The sequence below is a fragment of the Rhodamnia argentea genome, chromosome 1 (genome assembly GCF_020921035.1).
Source record: "Rhodamnia argentea isolate NSW1041297 chromosome 1, ASM2092103v1, whole genome shotgun sequence".
Classification (NCBI taxonomy): domain Eukaryota; kingdom Viridiplantae; phylum Streptophyta; class Magnoliopsida; order Myrtales; family Myrtaceae; genus Rhodamnia; species Rhodamnia argentea.
This window is the reverse complement of record NC_063150.1, coordinates 16520637-16542794: the sequence shown is the minus strand read 5'-3', so window position 1 is coordinate 16542794 and position 22158 is coordinate 16520637. Positions and strand designations below refer to the sequence as shown.

At 40.5% G+C, this 22158-nt stretch overlaps 2 protein-coding genes across 2 annotated transcripts; both read left to right on the top strand.

Moving 5' to 3' along the window:
- The first annotated feature begins 418 nt into the window (after positions 1-418).
- LOC115754650 (dihydroxy-acid dehydratase, chloroplastic) lies at positions 419-10176 on the top strand. The gene is made up of 15 exons (XM_048282863.1): positions 419-608; positions 643-1055; positions 2391-2462; positions 3293-3340; positions 4046-4200; positions 4289-4483; positions 4565-4676; positions 4825-4894; positions 4979-5037; positions 5128-5251; positions 5414-5484; positions 7849-7950; positions 8232-8312; positions 9543-9701; positions 9787-10176. Exons 1-15 carry the CDS (start codon positions 491-493, stop codon positions 9835-9837), a joined length of 1830 nt encoding a protein of 609 aa, XP_048138820.1. The 5' UTR covers positions 419-490; the 3' UTR covers positions 9838-10176.
- Positions 10177-18440: 8264 nt separating this feature from the next.
- On the top strand, positions 18441-20698 carry LOC115754651 (9-cis-epoxycarotenoid dioxygenase NCED6, chloroplastic). The gene has a single exon (XM_030693744.2). The coding sequence runs from the start codon at positions 18723-18725 to the stop codon at positions 20481-20483; it is 1761 nt and encodes a 586-aa protein (XP_030549604.2). The 5' UTR covers positions 18441-18722; the 3' UTR covers positions 20484-20698.
- Positions 20699-22158: the final 1460 nt, after the last annotated feature.

Here is a 22158-nt window from a genome sequence, read left to right as displayed (position 1 = left end):
ATATTTATAATGTATATATAAAAACATACATTTGTGTCAAAATTCTCTTTTTTTTTTTTATAAAAATGACGTATCGGCGTGTCGATAATGTCGCGTATCGATATCGATGCTACTTAAGTTATAGATTCGAGAACCAACCTAATTGAGAATCCATCGCCTCTAAGGGTGCCCTTGAAATTTTTAAGTATACAAAAAGGCTTTTAGGAGATTAATATATATATTTTTAACTAAACACCATCGAGATGAGAGCAAATTGAATTTGTCTGCTAGGGAAGTGTGTGGCGTGGTCCATTTGGATGCAAATTCAAGAATCAAGATTCGTGTTAATTTCTTTTAGTTTATAATTTTCTTTTAGGCCAATCCCAACACAAGACACGTGTATACATTCACATTTTCACTTCAAACGATCCAAAGACCCAACTTTTTGCTAGATCCAAAACTAAACCCTCCCAAACCCCCTTTCTCCAACTACCCCCAACCACGCGCCACCATGCAAGCCTCCCTCGCCTCCCCACGCGCCACCCCTCTCCGCCGCATCTCCCTCCCTCCCCACCACCCACGACACCTCCCGATACCCTTCACTCTCAAGGCCTCCTCCTCCTCCTCCTGCTCCTTCCCATTCTTCTTCGACCGTAGCATCGCCCCCACCGCCAACACAGCCCCCATTGCCCGCCCAGACCAAGCTCAACAAGTACAGCTCTCGCATCACCGAGCCCAAATCCCAGGGCGGCTCCCAGGCAGTCCTCCACGGCGTCGGCCTCTCCGACGACGACCTCTCGAAGCCCCAGGTCGGGATTTCCTCCGTCTGGTATGAGGGCAACACCTGCAACATGCACCTGCTCCGACTCTCCGAGGCCGTGAAGGAGGGCGTGAGGGAGGCTGGCATGGTGGGGTTCCGGTTCAACACGGTCGGCGTCAGCGACGCCATCTCGATGGGGACGAGGGGGATGTGCTTCAGCCTCCAGTCGAGGGACTTGATTGCAGATAGCATCGAGACCGTCATGTCTGCTCAGTGGTATGATGGGAACATCTCCATTCCCGGTTGCGATAAGAATGTAGGTCCTAATTTCCCTCTGAAATCGTTTATCTGTTGTCTTTTATGTTGAGTGACGATGCTTGTCTGGTAGTTTTAACTTGAAGTTGTCTGTTTTGATGTTGAAGCTGATAAGGATTTTTTTCCCCCTTGGGCATTTAGTGGGTCGTTTATAGGCATTTAGGTTTTTGTCAATTTTTTTTTTTATATTCAATGTGCTCATTTGCTAGTTCCACGCGAAATGTGGTTTTTTTAATTGCTGAATTGGATATGCAAGATTCTGGGTAAGTTGTCTAACTGGCAAAAAGTTTGCTTTTCTTTGAGTTTAGGCTCTGAGCACTTTTTCTAGCAATTCTTGTTCGAGAGAGAGTACAGTGGGTCTTTATTTTGACGCGAGATGGCCGAACGCTGGCCTTTCTTTTCCTTTCCGTCATGTACTCTAACACACTGTAGTTTTGACGTTCATTTTGGTTTTGGAGGTTATTTTGTGATAGCCGATGAATGTATTACATCTCGTTTGTCCTCTTTAAGTTCAGCAAGAATATAGGGTTCTGTCTGGATGTCTTGTTCCTCTCAGCAGCCTGAATTATTATAGTTTCTTTCTTATCTATATTCCAGGGTCCAATGTTGCGGTTCGAGTTGTTGACCTTCTCTCTCTGTGATATTCATTGTTCTATGTGGTACTAAGAGACATAGTACTACAATATCTTTTTAATATCGTTTCATCTGGCTCTCCTTTTTTTTATTATAAGAAAAAGGTCAGTGGGATCTGAATTGACCTTCCTATATGAAGAAAAGGTAACTTGGGTCTTTGGCTCTCGTTTAGTGTTTGTTTTACACTTATAGTTGTGCTTCTACATCTTGTTTAGTCTGTGTAATTACCGAAAATATGATGAGTCAATTAATCAAGGAAAATTAGGGGCAAATAGATTTTAAAAGGCTGAAAGCTACTCATGGTTGAAAGGTATCATATAATCAGGAAGCTTATGTCAAATAGATGTAATTTATGCCCTCAAAGCTGATAAGGGAGAACCCATCATCTTTGAATTTTAAGGCATTTAAACTTCTTTTCTTTTCTTTTACGGATCTTAATGAGTTTAATTTTCAATATATTGTTGCTTGGTATACAGGTATACACTTTGAGGAAGGTTAACTGATATAAACTTGTCATTACCCAACCAACCCTTTCTGGAATTATTTTTCAGTTTTCTGAAGAGTTTGCAGTACCAATACTTGTTTTTTTGTTCTCTTTCTTGCACGCAGCTGCAACTGGTTTTGTTGGCATATGTACTCCACATTCTTTCCTGTTTCGATGTCGTACTGGTAACATTTGACCTACTTTCTATAATTGTCGCAGATGCCTGGCACAATCATGGCAATGGGACGCCTCAACCGACCAAGCATCATGGTTTATGGTGGAACCATCAAGGTTAGAGACTTAGTTCTGCTGTTTTATCTTGCTATTTACTCTGGCACCTACATGCATAAAAATTCTAGACATTGTACCAATTTCATCAATACATGATGCGTTTCTTTTCATCTTTCTGGTTTTGTTTATGAAAAAGATTCCTATATCTTGCTTTTAATGATTCAAAGGCTCTGTTTGACTGATGCTGTATTGAGGGCTTCTTAATGGCTGTTAGGGTCTTGAGCATCAAATCTAGAGTCCTGTATTAAGAAGTGTCATTTGCAGTATCAAGGGAACTTTATTCATATAGGGTAAAAAGAAAACCCTTGTTGGAAGTAGCCACCATTTTGACATATAAGCTCATGTTTCAATTTAAGAATTCATGGCTAGTTGAGTTTGTAATTACTCACTTTCTGAATAATGTTCTCCTATGGTATGGCATATTGTATTGATTTCAAATAAACAAAGAATTGCACTTTGTTGGTGAAGTTATTTTGATTATATGCCTAAGTTTGCCCATGCATACCTCTACATATTATCAAATTTAAAGAGAGAGATCAGATGGGGTTTGGCTTTAACCAGTAAAAGTGCAGGGGAATTAACCAAAAAGAGCACACAAAGAATCCAGCATGGGAATTTGAATGCCTCTGTTTCCATTTTGTATTGCTTGATATCTCCGTAAAAGATTTTATATCCATATGTTCTTTGTGGAGAATTACTACCTCCCTTCATGTCTTTCAATGTTGCTAGTTTGTTTTGTGTTGCGGTTAATTAGATACTTTACTTTTTTTCTTTTGCTTTTTGAAGTGGAAGAAATTTAATATGCTGATGTATTTGCTAACCTTTTGCAGCCAGGTCATTTTCAAGGCCATACATATGATATAATATCTGCCTTTCAGGTGGGAACTTAAACATGTCCGTTTTAGTCATAACAAGTGTTTGAGGGATGGATTATTTTTACATATACCATATAGATGGACTTTTTGCTCTTATGATTGTCATTGGATCATGCTTATTTTTTTTTTCAATGAGTATCGTCACATGCAATACAGCTGCTTGACAAATTATTTATAGTGGAGTGCAGAAAGTCATGTTATAACCTTCAATATGTTGTTAGCTTAAGAATATACATGCTTTGAAAATGAAGGTGCACTTCTACAGTGAATAGGATTATAACATCAGTGGCGAACATAACTTATGTAAAACATGGTAAAACATAATAAACAAATACAAACTTAGAATGTACTTTCTATAGTATCTTTAATGCTTGAACTGATTCCACCTGTCCACTCTGGTTTTGACTTTTGAAGTGGAGCTTAACTATGGTAATATGACCTCCTTCGAATGGAGTGTACCTTTCTTGGGCTTGTATCATAACCATCACCAGATGTCAATGGTTGTCTCTTGGGGAAGTTTTTGCTCCTCCTATCCTATGTCTACAGGGAATGATATTAGCCTGCTTGGCTTTGAAAATTATTTGCTTCGACTGACTTTATGCATGCTCTTCCTGATCATTATCTTGTCCACAAGATGAATTGGTTTTTACTTAAAATATAGTGAAATGTCATGTCCATTGGGGACTGACTCTATTTTTTTTTCCCTAGTGTTATGGGGAATATGTAGGTGGATCAATCAGTGATGAGGAAAGGAAAAACATAGTCCTTAATTCGTGTCCTGGTGCAGGGGCATGTGGTGGTATGTACACTGCTAATACTATGGCCTCTGCCATTGAAGCCATGGGAATGTCTCTTCCTGGAAGGTATAGATAGGTTCTTTCCCTTGGTTGCTTGCTATTGTGTAGTCAGTATCCCTGATACCATGTAACTTTTGTTTTTGCCTATGCAAAGCTCTTCGACACCTGCTGAAGACCCAATGAAATTAGTTGAGTGCCGGTTAGCTGGGCAGCATCTCCTGGAACTGTTAAAGATGGATTTAAAGCCACGGGACATTATCACCCAGAAATCACTGCGTAATGCGATGGTCGTCGTGATGGCACTTGGTGGGTCCACCAATGCTGTGTTACACTTAATTGCTATTGCAAGGTGACTATGCTTTGGCGCCGTTTTCTCTGGCTGAAGATAATTGCACCACAAGAAAAATACTCATGGCCCCATTCTTGGCAGGTCTGTGGGGTTAAAGTTAACTCTTAATGATTTTCAGAAGGTTAGCGATGAGGTTCCGTTTCTTGCCGATCTTAAGCCCAGTGGCAAGTATGTCATGGAGGATGTGCATAAGGTGTGTTTGATGGAATTGTTATTCTACGTCTTGTTGTCTGCACATTTTACCTGTCAAAGAATTGCTTATAGCAGATGAGCATTTGACATCTGTTACATTATCATGATACATTTCACCATTAGCCAGATGAATTTTTGTGTTCTCACAGATTGGAGGAACACCTGCAGTTATCCGCTACCTCTTGGAGCTTGGATTTTTGGATGGCAATTGTATAACTGGTGTGTTCTTCAGAAGTTTGCACAACAAATTAGCATTCTTGACTGTGTCTTTTTCGGGACTAATTTAAATAAACTCGCCTCTAGTTTCTGGGAAGACGCTTGCTGAAAATGCAAAGGCTGCTCCTTCATTGGCTGAAGGACAGGTGCAATCTTTATTTACTTTTAGATATGTAAGATATGCATGTTAGACCCAACAGTTATCTAATTGCTCATAATTTCATTCATCATATCAGGATATAATAAGGCCCCTCCACAACCCGATCAAGAAAACTGGACATATTCAAATATTATACGGAAATCTTGCTCCTGATGGTTCTGTGGCTAAAATAACTGGGAAAGAGGGGCTGTACTTTTCAGGTGTGATTTGTATGCATCTCTCTCTCTCTCTCTCTCTCTCTCTCTCCCCAACCCCCACCCTTACCCACACACCCCCCCCAAAACCACAACAAAAAAAACAACCCCTTGACGCTTGTATCTTTAGTTATGGAAAAAGTAATGCTTAAACGTAATGGCCTGCAGGTCCTGCACTTGTTTTTGAAGGTGAAGAATCTATGCTTGCAGCTATCTCAGAGAATCCTATGGGTTTCAAGGTACATGACATGTTTAACAAGTGATTTTCTGTGGTATTGCCTTTTACATGTTTTCAGTATAATAACCCATGTAAAGGTAAGGGAGGAAAGTTGAGTTTCTCATCAGTATTTATAACTGATTGCTTGACAAAATCTTCTATCACTGAATGTGAGACCTGGGGTTGCTTTTGCTATCTCTAAACATAAGCTTCTTTCATGAACTATTTGTCTTCTCTGCAAACATCTCCAATTGGCTATTTTACTCTTTTTTCTCCTGGACAAGTGAAATCTCAAATTACAAAGTAATTGTTTTTAGAAGTGGTAATCGATGATCGACATTTTTGCTGTTTTGTAATGGTTGTACACTGCAAAACTTTGTCTTTTGTGAGGGAAAGTCATTTTCTTGCTGCATGAGGCTTTATTTGCCTGTCTGGTCACTTTCTATTGAACCTTAATGGGACTCAGAAATTTGATGACCCAATCTAGCTATCTCATGCTCAAGCACATTTGCTGATCTTCAGAATCAAACTCTTTTGCTCTCTGTGCATTCTCACAGAGAGTTATCTCTTGTGAATGTGCATATCTGCCACATATTGACTGAATTATTCCAGAGCAGATTCATCACAATTGGCAAGCTGCATGTCTTGGTTGATTGGCATTCCTTAGAGTCACCTTAGCTTCTGCAGTGACCATTGTACATAGGGGTAATGATTGCTGTTGCCTGCTACCAGAGAAAAATCTGTCCTAACTCATTGCTTTGAGCATGGCTGGGTGAGCGTCTTTGGCTCCTATTGCTCAATGAAATTTGATTGTCACTGCACTCTGAGGGGGAAAACGAACTTCCAGAAATACCAGCACTTGTTAACTGACCTGTGGTTAAGACGAATAGATATGGAGACAAAAATGTAATAACGCGTGTAGAAGTGGGGCATAGAAAGCCATTTCTTAACTGCACATAAAACTGTTAAAGTAATAAATTTTTTGTTTAGTGCCTCTGCTGTTGGTCTCATTTTGTTTGAGGACTGCTGTTATGAAGTGAAGTCGTCTTCTTTCTTTACGACTCTGGGTTTCCTTGTTGACTCCCAAACAGGATTAATTGTCCAGGCCGCCTCAAATCTGAAGGGCTTTTGCTATTTTCCCCCTGACTAATTCAGTATTGAGAAGCGATGGATAGTGGTCAGAGTTTGCCACCTGAATATCTAGAGCTCCTGCTGTAATTAATTTGATTAAGCATTCTATGTTGGACATTGCCCTATCCAGTCTTTTGCGATCGGTGGCCTGATATTTCCGCTTATTTTTCCATGACTTTGGCCCATGACTATAGGTATAAATTCTTTGTAAAATTTCCAAGCACCCAAGTTGGACAGCTGCCTCACCTACCGAAGCTGCAAATTTCCTTTTCATTCGAAGTATTGTTGAAGTCTTCAAGACAGGTCCATTGTTTGTTTATTTTGGCATGGACGACCACTTGATTCTCCCAAAAGAGATAGCACAGCTCTCACAAATCAGGCCATATAGGACAGCACACTGCTGCTTTTCTTCATACAAAATTATTTGCATAGGGATACTATCAGAATCCGTGATAACTGTATATTGATTCCTCATTGCTAGAGAGGGTTCAGGCTCCAACTTATCAGCAGGTCTTGCATAAGCAATAACAAAAACAGTAACAATTTTCTCACAGCTTCAATTCACATCTCAGTGTCGTAAGTTTTGGAATAATGCTATAACTGGGTCTAGTGCTCAATACATAGCTTTAAACTCCCTTTGTCATTGTTGAATCCCTGTTAATACTGGAAAGTTCCATGCCCTAATTCTTGTCGCAGCTGGCGCACAAACTAAGGAAAGGGTTCTACAAGAGCAACCAGTAATTATTTTTCCCCAAACCAGTATTACTTCAAATAATGCTATGTTACTCAAACTCACAAGCAGAATCAGTCATAGGATAAAAAAACTCAGAAATGAAATGATTTAACGCATTCCATACTGAAAATGCATCTGAAAAACTGTCCTCAGCATCAGTTCTGCTTTCCATTTCCATGTCTGACTACCACAGCCCTTCTTTTGTAAACCTTGTGGATTGTATAATTTTCCTGCACTATTCTCGACAGTGATGGCAGTTCTTGTATTTTCTCTACATGGCCACAAAGCTTTACATCTTTGCATTTCTCGAAATCCTGCCTTTTGGTTAAAGTCATCTTGTACTGCTGCTTGGCTTTTTAATGTGAACTTGAGATCACAGTTTGTACCCTTTTTTCCAATTATTTCTTGGATATTGTTGCCTGAAGGGCAATTCTCTGCGATGAGTGCCTCACGATTCCTCTAAGCTTCTGAATGAACTTTGCTTTTCTGTTGGTACTGGGATATCAAATTCTTTGTTTGCAGGGAAAAGTGGTAGTTATCAGAGGAGAGGGGCCTAAAGGTGGACCGGGCATGCCTGAAATGTTGACACCAACAAGTGCAATAATGGGAGCAGGTCTTGGAAAGGTAACTATGCATTGATTTATGTCTTTCCTTGTGAGTTATGTCACAAATAGGCGTGTGTTTCTGTCAAGGATTTTGTCAAAGCAAATTGCTTTCTACTAGTGGCATTGCTTTCATTTAACTGAAATGTATCCAACAAATCCTTTTTTCTCTTAGTCACTCCATGTTTTCTTTGAAACTGATTTGTTCTCTTCATCTTGTGAAAATCTACTTGCTCATTTAGTGGAGAAAGCATTGGTATTGTTCATAACTCAGAGTATGTATGTCTGCTTCCAAACTTGCAGGAAGTTGCATTATTAACTGATGGTAGGTTCTCAGGTGGCTCACATGGTTTTGTTGTTGGCCATGTATGTCCTGAAGCACAGGTGTGTCTACTATTCATATCCTTTCGTCTACTTCTGTTAGCCAAATATCTGACTATGTGAGTTAAAACATGGTTTTTGATTAGCTTGCTTATAGCAGAGCAGAAGTGTTGCTTTTTTCTGTTGTGGTGGACAAGAAGTTGAAAAGGCTGTGTTGTAGTTTCTAGAATTCTCTTTAATGATGGAACAAAAACGGTTACTCGACTTTTCATAGAAGATAGGAGTGACTAGACCTGGTTTGGATGTCAGCATTCACATTTTGCCTCAGTCTATAGTACATGGATGTTGATATGCATTTGTGATGCAGGTGTGGCGTGTGAGTTATCTTTGCATCTAGATTCAGGACACATGAACTTGGCATCAAATTGTATAGAACTTAAACACTACAACTTGAAAATGAAAACCATAAAATGAAAATGTTTGTGGCACTTAGAATGCTATAGGCGTGGGGATCGTGTATTTTCTATTGACAATTAAACTAATGTGCTTCAATATCTCGATATGATTTTTGTTCAAGATTTATTTTATGATATTCACTATGGTAGCAATGTCGCAATAGGACATGGACATGACAATTTTGCATTGAGATGTAGAGTCCTGTAGCCACACCCTCATGCATGTTATAGGCTATGGGCTAGTGACACTAGTATGCCAAACCTCAAGATAAAATGGATGGTGACATAGGCACGATTACGTGATTGATTGACCGGCTTTTCTATTTCAAATAAATCTTGAGTTTGATGACCACATTATTTATGAATCTTCCTTACAATGCTGGTCTAATTTGGAGAGGTTATACAATACTTCTCTCAATGGTACTTATGTGTCTTGACTGGAAGTATTTTCTCTATCCACATAAGAAAGTTGGGTTCTGTCTTGTTTGTAGTCATCAATGTATCTACCTGTAACTATATGTAATATTTGTCATGGACTTTGCCGGCAATTCTGGTGACAGAAATGCCCTAAGCTTATGGCTTTGCCAAGTTTATTTAAAATATCTGCTTGACATCACTAAATGCTTGTGTATTTGGATTGTGAGTCCACTATATCACTTCTATTTCGCAGACAATTTAGTATGTCTCATTCAATTAACTCGGCTTCATTCATGTTTTTAATATGATGATCCTGATAGAAATTGGATATGAAGTTGAGTGATTTCATCTGTACAAATTAGAGTTTAGTCAGTAAAGTGATAATAAGTGATGTAATTTGCATTTGCGAACTCAATTCTAGGAGGGTGGTCCTATTGGCCTCATTGAGAATGGAGATGTCATCACTATCGATGTTGAGAAAAGGAGGATTGATGTCCAACTATCAAATGAGGAGATGGAGGAGCGAAGGAAGAAGTGGAACCCCCCTCCACCTAAGGCGGTACAAGGAGTTCTCTACAAGGTAGTGAAAATTAATCAAATTACAATATATTGGTTAACTCTAATTGACGTCTCTATTGTTGAACTATTTCTTGTTATTTTTGCAGTACATAAAGTGCGTGCAGTCGGCTTCCGATGGATGCGTCACAGATGAATAAACGGAGCCAGAGTGACTACTATGTTACTGTGTATAGAGTGCAAAAAAGTGATTGGTGTGTTGGTGTACACCAGTGCGGGTGGATTCTCTTGCGGCTTGTTGGTACCGATCCAGGTTCCCATCCTTTTTGGCCATTGTAGCACAAGTTCTTATTTATATCTTGTGTTTTCTCTTTCTAGCACGTTTCTTCTTGGAAGGATTGTTGTTTGAAATCTTGTCGATTTTCCTTTTGCTTGTGTTTGTAATGGGAATAATTTTTATCTCCATTGAGATATTGGGATGGCCTTAAATTTTAGTCAGGTTATTCAGGCCCATAGGACAATCATTGTGGGGCTCTAATAATTATTGGTGTTGTTGCTGCTATCATCAGCCTCTTTGTCATTGTCAATAACGTCATCATCATTGACGTCGTCGTCAGAAAATTAAATCCTGTCTCATGAGAATATGTTGATCCTATTTTTTTTTTTTTGGTCTAGTTCTGTCTTATCCTATTCTACTAAACAAGCCACATTGTGAGCGCTATGTGCCGTGTGTAGATTGATCATAGATTTCAACTATGGAAAATGCTGTTGCTTTGTTTTCCTTTTTGTTTATTTTTTTATATGTTCCCTTTTGTGATCATGGTACTTCTACACCCTCTTGAGACCCGGGATGCCCGTCTGTTATGTCCTAACAAAGGACAGACCGTCTTATCTGTTTTTCTTTTGTGGATCTAATGACGTACTATCTTAAAATTAGAGGGTTTGTACGAAATTTACTTTCTTGTAAATATGATTGTGAGAGATTGCACTGAGTATGGCATACCTTCGTGGTAGGATCCGATGACAGGTAAAGATGACCAAGCAGTTTGAATTGCAATCTTGCTCTGGTAATCTGTAAGTCTTTTATTTTCAGCAACCATTTGGGCCTGAGTGCAAACGTTGTGAGTGCGTAAGTCGTGCTTTCCTTGCAACAAAGAAGACTTGAGGACTGGTTTATCGGATATACTTCAGTCACAGTGGCTAACAGATCGGTAGCCAATGGCATTGCTCATCCGGCAAGATCGGCATAAGAACTGGCCTTGTGGTGAGAATGTTAAACCTTTCATTCCCAATCTTGTCAGGATGGAGTGCTGTAATCTTGTATTAAAGGAAGGAGCAAAGCTTGGCATGTTTAAGCCAAATGGCCATGGAGGCATTGAGTTCCCAAATGATTCCACAGTCCTTAAGCACACTGAGGCTCTTGCCTTGTCGTGCACAGCTGACCGTTGGATTCTGTACTATGTTTATTTGTGGCGTCTTGTGAAACTGTGTTCATATATTGCAGCCTAGAAACACTCTTCCTGCAGTTTGAGCGAAAGGAAAACAGAGATATCTTTCACAGATCTTTCAAGAGACGGATCTGCAAAATTGAAGAGGAGAATCTCTCAGGTCGGTAGTAATATTATTCCGGCGGGGGGCGGCAGTCTTTCCAGGGAATGAGTTTGTGACCCATCAATGACAATGATCGCATGAGAATTTGATTTTCGACTGCTTTCGCGGGCATGGCCTCTGGGGGGTGGGTGGGGTGGGGGATGTGTGGGGAGGGGGCGCAGAAGGAGTGAGAGAGGAGAGAGAGAGGAAGATGAAAGGTCCTGACGTGATAAACTTCTTGCTACAACAAACTCTGTCTTGGTATATCACAAATCGAATTTGATAGACGACCTGGACTATCTATCCCATTCCAAAAGAAAAGGGAGGATTCGAGGTCAGACTTGAAAATTGCTATCCTTGTTTTCGATTTTGGTCAAGAGTATAACACTTACGACGGATGTATCTATATCTAATTCTCGCTTTTTCACCTATCACCAAATGATTATGCACAAATTCAGTTTATTCTCGACGATAAAAAAGGGTGGAACGTTAATTCTGTTCTGACGAACGATACACGATATCACGATGATAGAGACAGCCAACTGACGAGCCCGGGACAAAGACGATGTAGTCACTCATGGCTTTGGACCGAAGACTGGTGCACAACGTCGAATGCATTGCCATGGTTCGAGACGTTAATGGACAATGACCATGCGTGCCGAGCAACGATGGATTCGCCATCTCACGTCTGTTGCACTGCCCGTTCATGTACGTAAAATTCTTCTAATCAGTAGACATCAATGCCTCATGGTATGTTGTCCTGGCAATACTTAATCACTTGTAATCCAATATGGTCAGTCAACTCCACCATCACAAAATGATCATGCGATTCCATGCAAATGCTGCTCGAGGTACGTATATTGCCATTAATTGTTTGTTAACTTGTATATAAACGATAGGACATTTGTCGGAATTTAAACTGGGGAGTTTCATAATCTTCCACGATTTCTTTTAATTTAAAAGAAATGCCATTGAGTTAAAAGCATATGAATTTCGTCACTTCTTGAACAAATACGTTCGCTATGGTACATTCCACCAATTGTTTCAAAAAGAAAAGAAATATCCTCACTGAGTTTACGAAAAACATAATGTCAAATATCATACGATTTTTTCCAAATAAAATGCCGTAAAAATTAACAAAAAAGAAAGGGGGAAATTATAAAAAAAAAAGTCATAAACATACTGCATTTTTGTTGGCATAGATGTAGATAATTTTTAATAATATTTTAATATTTTCTTGATTTGTTATCATTTTTTTTATGAATTTATTTTTATTTTATTTTATTTTATTTCTTTATTTCTTCCTTTTGCCAATGACTGGCCACCGGCCATGGCCAAATGGGTTGGCCTCACCTAGGCTTAGGGTTGCCCTTGCACGCCACAGGTGAGGCTCAACTGAGCAAGTGCTACACTTGCTAGATCGAGGCTCGCCCTTGCCCAAGTGAGGCTCAACAAGGGTTTGGGAGCACAAGGCCATTGCTAGTGGCCGGCTAATGGCAAAAAGAAGAAGAAAGCCAAAAACAAACAAAAAATCACAAAAATATTGTAATATCAATAAGAATTGTCCATGTTGAACTTGCGAATATCAGCAAAAGTACAATTATTGTTAACCAACGAAAGTAATTCATAAAGCGCCGGTCGTGTCACGTTGAGCAACCGGTATCCACGTCAATGAATTTTGGCCTAAATTGACTGGATGGACTCAACTAGCAAAATGTGAAAATGATTAAGACTCAATTGGGAAAATTGAAAGGTTTAAAATGATTATCTAGGTTGTACGTTGTCATGGCTCCTAATTTGTTGAGAATGATTGAGACCCATGTTTCACGATGAGCAGAAGGTAATTAGTATGTGTTATTTAGAGCAGATGATAACTCTTCAATATTAGGGATGAGTAGTTTTAGGTTTTTTCAAGGTTCCACGTGGAACCTCGAACCTATCTGTCGGAACATGTTCCCCATTTTTTGAAACCTAAAACTTAATTTGTATACCTTGAAACCTATCATGTCATGGGTTCTAGGGATGGTTTTGGAATTGTTTTTAGGTTACGATTGTAGTGACTTATCGCCTCTTTAGTAACCATTATTTGTTGCTGTAATCCACCGACTATAATTCAAGAAAGTAAAAGTCTCAGTAATGGATATCGCTAAAAATAAAAGTTCAGACTAAGGGTTTCATATTATACATTTATTATCGGATGCTATGAAATACCGCAGGATAGCACGAGGACATAGAATAAGAAAAATACAAAGACTTATTTTAGGTTTCAAGTTCTTAGAGTCCCCCTCTTGAAACATGGAACCTACCTATTGGAATCGGTTTCCCAAATTTTAGAAACCTAAAATCTACTCTATATACCTTGAAACCTATCTTGTTTATGCTAGTTCGGTTATCCAATTCTCCATTCTACCCTAGAACCTCAGTCATCCCTATTCGTTACTCCCTTTTGGGTCTTATTACCACATTAGACACTCAATCTACCACGCAACCACCTTGTCTACAAGAAGGCACTAACTAATTCTTTTTCATTCGGCCAGTGACACAGCACGTCAATGGACAAAAACGACATAAATCTTGTGTATACTAAGTTTAAATATCAATTTTAAAAGAAAGGGCTGACGTCAACATCATTGATAAGATAAAAATCAAAAGACTTGGCTAGTGTTAGATCTGTCAAAATGGGTTATGAATCAATTTCTTAACTCATATACAATGGACAAAATTGTTATATGTGTTGATTACACTCAATAAATGAATTATAAATGGATTTATAACTTTCTTAGGTTCAACCAATCTCTATGACTTTTTTCATTTTTTCTTGCCCTCGCTTGATTTTGTATTCACTCACTACACACCGTCACCTCAATTTGAATATAAGTTTCCTTAAATCGGATTAAATATGAAAATGATTTAGAAATATGAGTGGGGTCAAATATGGATTGGATATGGGTCGCGCCGGGCACGAGTCACTAAATTTATATGGTAATGAAATGAGTCATAAACGAATTAAATTGATCTATTTAGATCAGATTATTTATGAATGGTGTTTGACGAGCCAGCTAGTTTACACTAATGGGCGTAAACATAAGATAAGTGATGGAGATCACTATGATGGCAAGGGACGAAAAATCACTAGCTCAACCCAAGCAATATCTCCCCGCAAGTTTCCTCCACAACTCTCTAGAAAAGTAGAAATATCTTCCCCCATTTAGGAGTGTCCCAAGATCATCAACCAATAGAAACTCGACAGCACATTCGCTTCACGGTCGAAGTCCCTCCGACACAAGCACACGCTGGTTGGCCAGGTGGCGACGCCGCATGCATCCGGCGGTTGTACTCTCCAGGATTCGGAGGAATCTGTGCCGTCATAGAGCAGCCCGAAACTCTGATCAATTTTGTCATCCCTTCGGCCCTCGAAGGGAAAGAGTTATGTGACTCTTGTGCATTCAGATCGAGTTAATACCACAAAAAATTTTAAATTTCATCTCAAATTTTTTATGTGTCGTGGAAAGTCTAAAATTCATATGATCAGATTAATTTCGTGTCACAAAAAATCTATCTTGTCTAATATTCTTGGCAAAAGACACGTATAAAAAAAGACAAAGTACAAAAAAAACTGAGCAGCGCGATGACGACGAAGGCGGTTTTCGGTTCTTCCGATGATCCCCCGCTCAGACACGTGGCGTCCAGATGCCCCGATCAGACACGTGGCACGCCCCTCGTCTCCTTCCGCACGTGCTGGACACCTGAGGTCCCAAGCTGCCCTTCGCTCCACATGAAGGAGAAGAAGAAGACGACACAGCGGCGGGACGAACCAAACTAGAATCTTTTTCCCAACGAATAAAACAAAGCGGAAGAGAAAAAATTAATCAGCTTTTGTTGGGAATGACAGCAGCGCCACGGGGGACGCAATCGGGACCATGCCGGGGTCGGGTCAGCCACGGAAGGGGGCACGTGGCGTGTCGGGGCCCGACCAGGCGCCGTCGCCAATGGGGGACCGTCAGATGATGCAGATCATGACCTACCCCACGTGCCGTCACGTTTTTGGACCCGAACGCGGACGCGAGCGAAACCTTCGTCTCGTGGTAACACGGTGTGTCGTCGGATGACGGCGTGGCGGGGTGAAATTGGATTTTTGGCGTGCTCTTGTGGGACGTATCCGAAACCGGATTCATCCGAATTGCTAGCTGCTAAGTGCCATCCTTAATGGGCACGAATACTAGATATAGAATTTTAGATACACACTAATTTGATCTCCATAGCCAATGCAATCTCTTACAATCCCGTATTGAATCTATTATACGGAGTCGTCGTTTGTAGACACGTTTAGATGATCAAATTTTGACGATCCCCGCTCAACTTAGTACTAAACTTTTTGCATTTATACCAATTGAATCCATCAAGCTAATTTTGGCTGAAAATTGTTGAAGTAGACGCCGATTGTTCCACGTGGCACGATCGACGATGATGTAGACTTTCCTTTTCCTTTTCCTTTTCCTTTTCCTTTTCTATAATTTTAATTTTTGATTGACAACGGGTGAGGTCGTCGGTCGACCACCGCCTACAATGGGCAAGGGCCGCGATGCCCTTGCCGGATCAGGCCAGGTGAGGGCACCACGGCCCTTGCCCGGGGGTTAGCCCTCAATAAAAAAAAAGTGTACATAAAAGAAAAAGAAGAAAAAATAAAAAAATAATTAAAAATATTCATATCGGCGCCAACTATACCATGTATGAAAACCAGCGCTCACATTAACAATTTCCGGTAAAAATTGATCGGATGAATTCAATTGACACAAATGCAAAATGTTTAGGATTAAGTTGACATCAATAAAAGTTTCAAAACTGATTTGACACAAATGTAATAGGTCTAGAACTGTATTGATACTTTTCTCCTATTCTACTTTTATGGCCTAAGGAACAGTGTCAGAGACTTGCCATGTGATTCATATGATTTTATCTTTTGAGAGTTTCAATAACGCGTGACAAGAACTATCTCTATGTATTTTTATGTATTGGTGATTGTAGTCATCAGTTGTCCATCAATTGTCAACATCTTCGGGTGCAATTTTGTTTTCATTTACATTTCACGTGATTTTATGAGAATCTTCTGCATTATGATCGTATCTCACGAAGCTGCCTTATTAATTCATGGTCGTCAACATCAATGACATAAGTCAAATGACAAAGTCCCCAAGAGGGCGCGTCTCCACGCATTCCCATTTACCTAACGAAGTCATCACCACATTTGGCGGGACTGTAGTTAATCAAGATAGAGGAAAGTGGAATGGAGGACATTAATAATTGAGAACGAGTAAATGGATAGTACCAAACCATCATAACGAAAAGCATAATTCATCTATGAATTGGGTAGTCAAGGAAAGACGTGAAAGGAGTGCACGAAGAAATTGTGACCAAAATTAAGGCTTCGTTTATTTTGTGAAAAATGAATGATTTGAAATTTTTTTTTTTTTAAATAATCACTTAGGATATGAGCAATCATTTTTCAGAATATTTTTTTCAAATAAGTTATTTCCCACAAAACAAATATAGCTTAAATCGGGAAAAGTACCAAAAAAGTCTTAAACCTATTGTATTGGTACAAATTTAGTCATAAATATTTTAATTGAATCAATTTAATCTTGAACCTTCTACATATGTGCCAATACAATCCATCGAAAAAAATTCAGCCAGAAATCACTAACATGGACGCCAACTGTCCTATATGACACAACCCGTGCGGATTTGGGAAATTTTTTAAATTCTTAATTTTTTGTAAAATTTGTAATTTTTTTTTCTTTTCTTTGTCTTTTTTACAACTCTAGCCAAGATTCGGGCAAGGCCCGATACCCTCGCTTATTGGCTAGCAAGGGTTGCGACGCCCTCGCCCGGACTAAGTGAAAAAAAAAAAAAAAAAAATAAAATAAAAAGTTTTGGAAAAAGATATCGAGAATTTATAGAAATTATTAAAAAATTATCAACGTCAGCATCGGTCATGTCGGGTAGGACGTCCAATGTGTACGATAGCTATTCTCGATCAAAATTAATAGGATGGACTGAATTGGCACAACCGGGAAATCAAGAACTTTCTAACAAGGCGGTTAGCCATTCTACACTTTGTTTCTGTGGATCGAGGAGAAACGGGGCTTAGCGGGAAGAAGATTATATCATGAGAGAAGCAAGGATCCTCGGAAGGAGCTATTGGAATTGATAACTAGAAAATGACACTTTTTTCAAATTTTGACAAAAGGTGGAGGTTTAGACTAAATTTGTTCAATTGAAAGGTTTATAACCGAACTTGTATCAATGCCAAAAACAAAAAGAGTAACATCTTCTTGGTACTTTTCTTGTCTAGATCTAGTCATAATTGTTTCCATGGGGTCACAATAATTACAGGAAAGAAATTATAGAAGGTGGTGCGGTGTGGAGTACCAATATCATAGTCCAAGCGAATTATTTCTGATTGATAGATTTTGTAACATAAATATCACCCATATGCCTTTTAACTAAAAATAAATGTAGGTGACTTCATGTTTATAACTGTCTACTAAAAAATCCTGATTGGAAGAATTTGAGAATTGAGAAACACATCGACAGACCTAAGGGGTTAATGACTTGGCGGTGGCCCCCGCTCGTCTCTAAGTACAAAAATTACCTTTGATAAAAGGAGGAAAAAGAACAATTCCTGTTCAAAAGAAGATATGAGAAGTCTTAGATCCCGACATGAAAAGAGATGACATAAGATAAATGGCTACGATAGCTTTTGGGTCAGTGTGAAAATAACAATATGTAATGAGTCACCAATTCTGACGAGAATGGACTTAACAATAATTATTAATTATTAATTATTTATGTTTGTGGCTCAAAATAGATTGTTAATCTCACAGTAGAATAGCAATGCTATTCTCTTTTGGACTATGAAAAATCAAATAATAATAAGAAAAATGCTATACTATCACCGCGTATTTTGCATAAAATACTTATCGATAGGGACATCATGTGATCAGAAATAACCGATAATATTATCAAACTATTAAGTTAGCAGCTTCCAATAAATAATTACGGATTGTCGTGGGTGCAGTCTTTTATAAACTCGTGACTCACAATGTAACAAGAGTCTAGAGACTATTATGTTAGCAAAACTCATAAAATAACATCTTATGCATGGGATAGGGTCACCGCCATACAAACTAATGCAATCACGCGTTATCGTTCATGTGTCCCAATAATTCTGAACTAAATCAATCCCCTCTTGACCTAACTAAGTGGAAAACACCGGCCAGATGAGTTGTTTAAGCCAATCTATTCCCTCAAGCAATCTCCCCACGTGTCCCACATCTCCGGTCTCCCATGGGTGGCGATGGCGACAAAAATGCTGCTGTCACGCGCTTCTGCAAACCTTGGGAGGCCTTAGCCTATATATATAAGTCTTAAAGCACGCACCACTTCGTTGTAATCGTTCTCGTACTGACACGCCCGCTTCTCGATTCTTTTAGCCATGCATGCTTCTGCTTCTCTACACTTAATCACTCCATCAACCCCGCACAATTCTTCTCAATTATGGCCACCCACCTGCAAAATGCTCATCAACCCTTCCAAGAAGACCCTCCCCAAGATTATTTACCCACCCTCGATGCCGATGCCGCCGCTGACCCCGTCGAAACCAAACTACCGGCCGGATCTGAACCCGATCCAGAGGCTTGTGGCCTCGGCGCTAGACACGCTAGAGGCCTCACTGTTGGTGCCCTTTGAGAAGGGGCACGAATTGCCCAAAACGGCGGACCCAGCGGTTCAGTTGTCCGGGAACTTCGCTCCGGTCCAGGAGTGCCCGGTTCAGCACGACTTGGAAGTGGTGGGCCAGATACCCTCTTGCCTACGTGGCGCCTACGTGCGAAACGGCGCGAATCCCCTATTCCCGCCATGCGGCGGCCACCATCTGTTTGACGGTGATGGCATGATCCATGCCGTCACGCTCGGCTGGGGCAACCGCACCAGCTACAGCTGCAGGTATACACGAACAAGCCGGATCGAGCAGGAGGCTGTTCTCGGCCGGCCTGTGTTCCCGAAGCCTATCGGGGAGCTGCATGGCCACTCGGGCCTGGCGAGGCTGGCGCTGTACGCGGCCCGCACTGGGTTTGGCCTCATCGATGGCTCGGCCGGCTCGGGGGTCGCCAACGCGGGGCTCGTGTACTTCAACGGCCGCCTGCTGGCCATGTCGGAGGACGACTACCCGTACCACGTGCTGATCGATGGAAGCGGCGACCTGGAGACAGTCGGGCGGTTCGACTTCGGCGGCCAGCTCGGCTGTCCCATGATAGCCCACCCCAAGGTGGACCCCGCCACGGGGGAGCTCCACGCGCTCAGCTATGACGTCGTAAAGCGTCCCTACTTGAAGTACTTCAAATTCGATAAGACGGGAAAGAAAACATCGGACGTGGACATAACCCTCCAGCAGCCCACCATGATCCACGACTTTGCAATTACCGAGAACGACGTCGTGATCCCGGACCACCAGGTGGTGTTCAGGCTGTCCGAGATGCTCCGTGGAGGGTCGCCGGTTCTCTACGACAGGAGGAAGATGTCGCGGTTTGGGATCATGCCGAAGGATGCCGTGGATGAGTCGGGCATCCTGTGGTACGACGTGCCGGACTGCTTCTGCTTCCACCTGTGGAACGCGTGGGAGGAAAGGGACGGCGACGGAGACAAGGTCGTGACCATTCTCGGGTCGTGCATGGACCCGCCCGACTCTGTCTTCAATGATCACATTGCCGAAGGTGAGCAGCAGCTGCGGAGCCAGTTGTCGGAGATCCGGATCAATACAAGGACGGGGCGCTACACGAGGAGGGTTGTGGTGGCGGGGACGAACCTGGAGGCGGGTCAGGTGGCCAAGCACCTCCTGGGGAGGAGGACGAGGTACGTGTACTTGGCCATAGCCGAGCCGTGGCCCAAGTGCTGTGGGATGGCCAAGGTCGACCAGTCGAACGGCGAAGTGAGCAAGTTTCTGTACGGACGGGGGAGGTTCGGAGGCGAGCCGTGCTACGTGCCTGAGGAGGAGGGTCGTTGCGAAGACGATGATGGAGGCGGGTACTTGATGAGCTTCGTGAGGGATGAGGAGAGAGAGAGGTCGGAGCTGGTGATCGTGAGGGCTTCGGACATGGAGCAGGTGGCCGTGGTGAGGTTGCCGTCGCGAGTGCCGTACGGGTTTCACGGCACGTTCATGAGGTTCGAGGACTTGATGGGGCAGGTGTCGGGTTCTTGATGTTCTCTTGACACTTGTTTTTTCGATTTTCTTTTAATTATATAATTATATTTTATGGTTTGGGGTATTTTGAGGATATATAGGTATTATGTATATGTAGTCTTATGTTGCTAGCGAGGGAGACAAGTTTCTTCCCGAAGGTGAGCCGTTAAAATCTGTGTAGCTTCTTAGTTTTCCCAAGCCAAAGAAAAAGTTCCTCAAGATTCTCTAATTTCACCTTGTATAGTCTAGCAAAAGGGTATTTTACCGGTGACGAGGGAGATTATTTTAGAGTCTTTATCATAAGTTTGTATTCACAAAAAGTTAAGTGTGTGTAATTAAGAACAATGTATTTACGGGGTACTACACAATTAAGATTTATTTTTGTATCACAATGAAATGATATGAGCTAGTGAGTAGTCGAGGTAATATTAGGATGTTTGAAAAGTGAGACAAACAAAACCTTTTGCCTAAATACATAGAAATCGACTGATGCAAGTAAAAAGCATGTTTATATATAGATTCACATGCATGTTGCAGAGCCAGAAAAAGCAAGCCGATCGAAACACATACTCACGAGGAAAACAAAACGAACTAAATTGAAACCAGATTTATTTTATTCATGTAATAGTGAGATAGTGGAAAAAATAGTATTTAGAGATTGAAAATAGGACAAAACCTAGCTTTTCTACGTACTAAGAGAAGACAAACTAACTTGAACTTATTTTGTAGTAAATTAATAAAGCAAGGAAGAGAATTAAACGCCAATAACAGAGAATTTACCACAATTCTTCAAATCTATAATACTCCTATACAGTTGTTATGAGGAATGCCCTTGAAGGGCCATAATCTTTCACCAGAATAAATAAACAAAGAAATAAGCAATGAGTTTTTTTTTTTAATATCTATAGAACACTACGCTATGATACGACCTACGTATATAGAGAGAGCAATATAATATTAAGGGTTAATACTACGGAAAATCCCAAACCGGTACACCCGTGACAAATGTACTTTAAACTATTTTTTTGACCACAAAAAAATCCCGAACCGTTACACTTGTGACAAATTTACCCAAGTTGGTACTCCAGTGATAAATTTACTTTCCTTTAGTTTTCGTTAAATCTAAACACTAAATTGCAGAGTTAGATGACACGTGACAGTTGATAGGTGTACAAGTTTAGATTTTTACCCTCTGTTTATCACGGGTGTATCGGTTTGGCATTTTTCGTGATATTAATTCAATTTAACGGAGGATAAATTTGTCACAAGTGTACCGATTTTGGATTTTTCATGTTAAAAAAATTAGCTTAAGGTAAATTTGTCACAGATATACCGATTTAGAGTTTGGTGGTCAAAAAAATAGTTTGGGGTAAATTTGTCATAGGTGTACTAGTTTGGATTTTTTGTGGTCAAAAAATAGTTTGGGATAAATTTGTCACAAGTGTATCGGTTTGTGGTTTTTTGTAGTGTTAGCCTAACATTAATTATAGATCAAGTGGCACAATAGTTAATATAAACCACATTCGACTCATTCAAACACTTTTAAGATTTTCGAGCCCTCAATTGCACATGATAGAACCACAAACAAGTCACCGAAAAGATTTTGAAGAATCTTTCACTAAATTCTCAAACATAAAATATTCAGGGAAAGCTGCTCCCGTATAAGGAGCGAGGTATTGTAAAGTAGCTGCAG

Bases quoted from the DNA above. Each gene is read 5' to 3' on its own strand.
- LOC115754650 (XM_048282863.1), top strand. From the start codon at position 491: ATGCAAGCCTCCCTCGCCTCCCCACGCGCCACCCCTCTCCGCCGCATC. The intron at 4,484-4,564 runs GTGACTATGCTT...CATTCTTGGCAG, and splicing joins CACTTAATTGCTATTGCAAG to GTCTGTGGGGTTAAAGTTAA. The intron at 7,951-8,231 runs GTAACTATGCAT...CCAAACTTGCAG, and splicing joins TGGGAGCAGGTCTTGGAAAG to GAAGTTGCATTATTAACTGA.
- LOC115754651 (XM_030693744.2), top strand. From the start codon at position 18,723: ATGCATGCTTCTGCTTCTCTACACTTAATCACTCCATCAACCCCGCAC.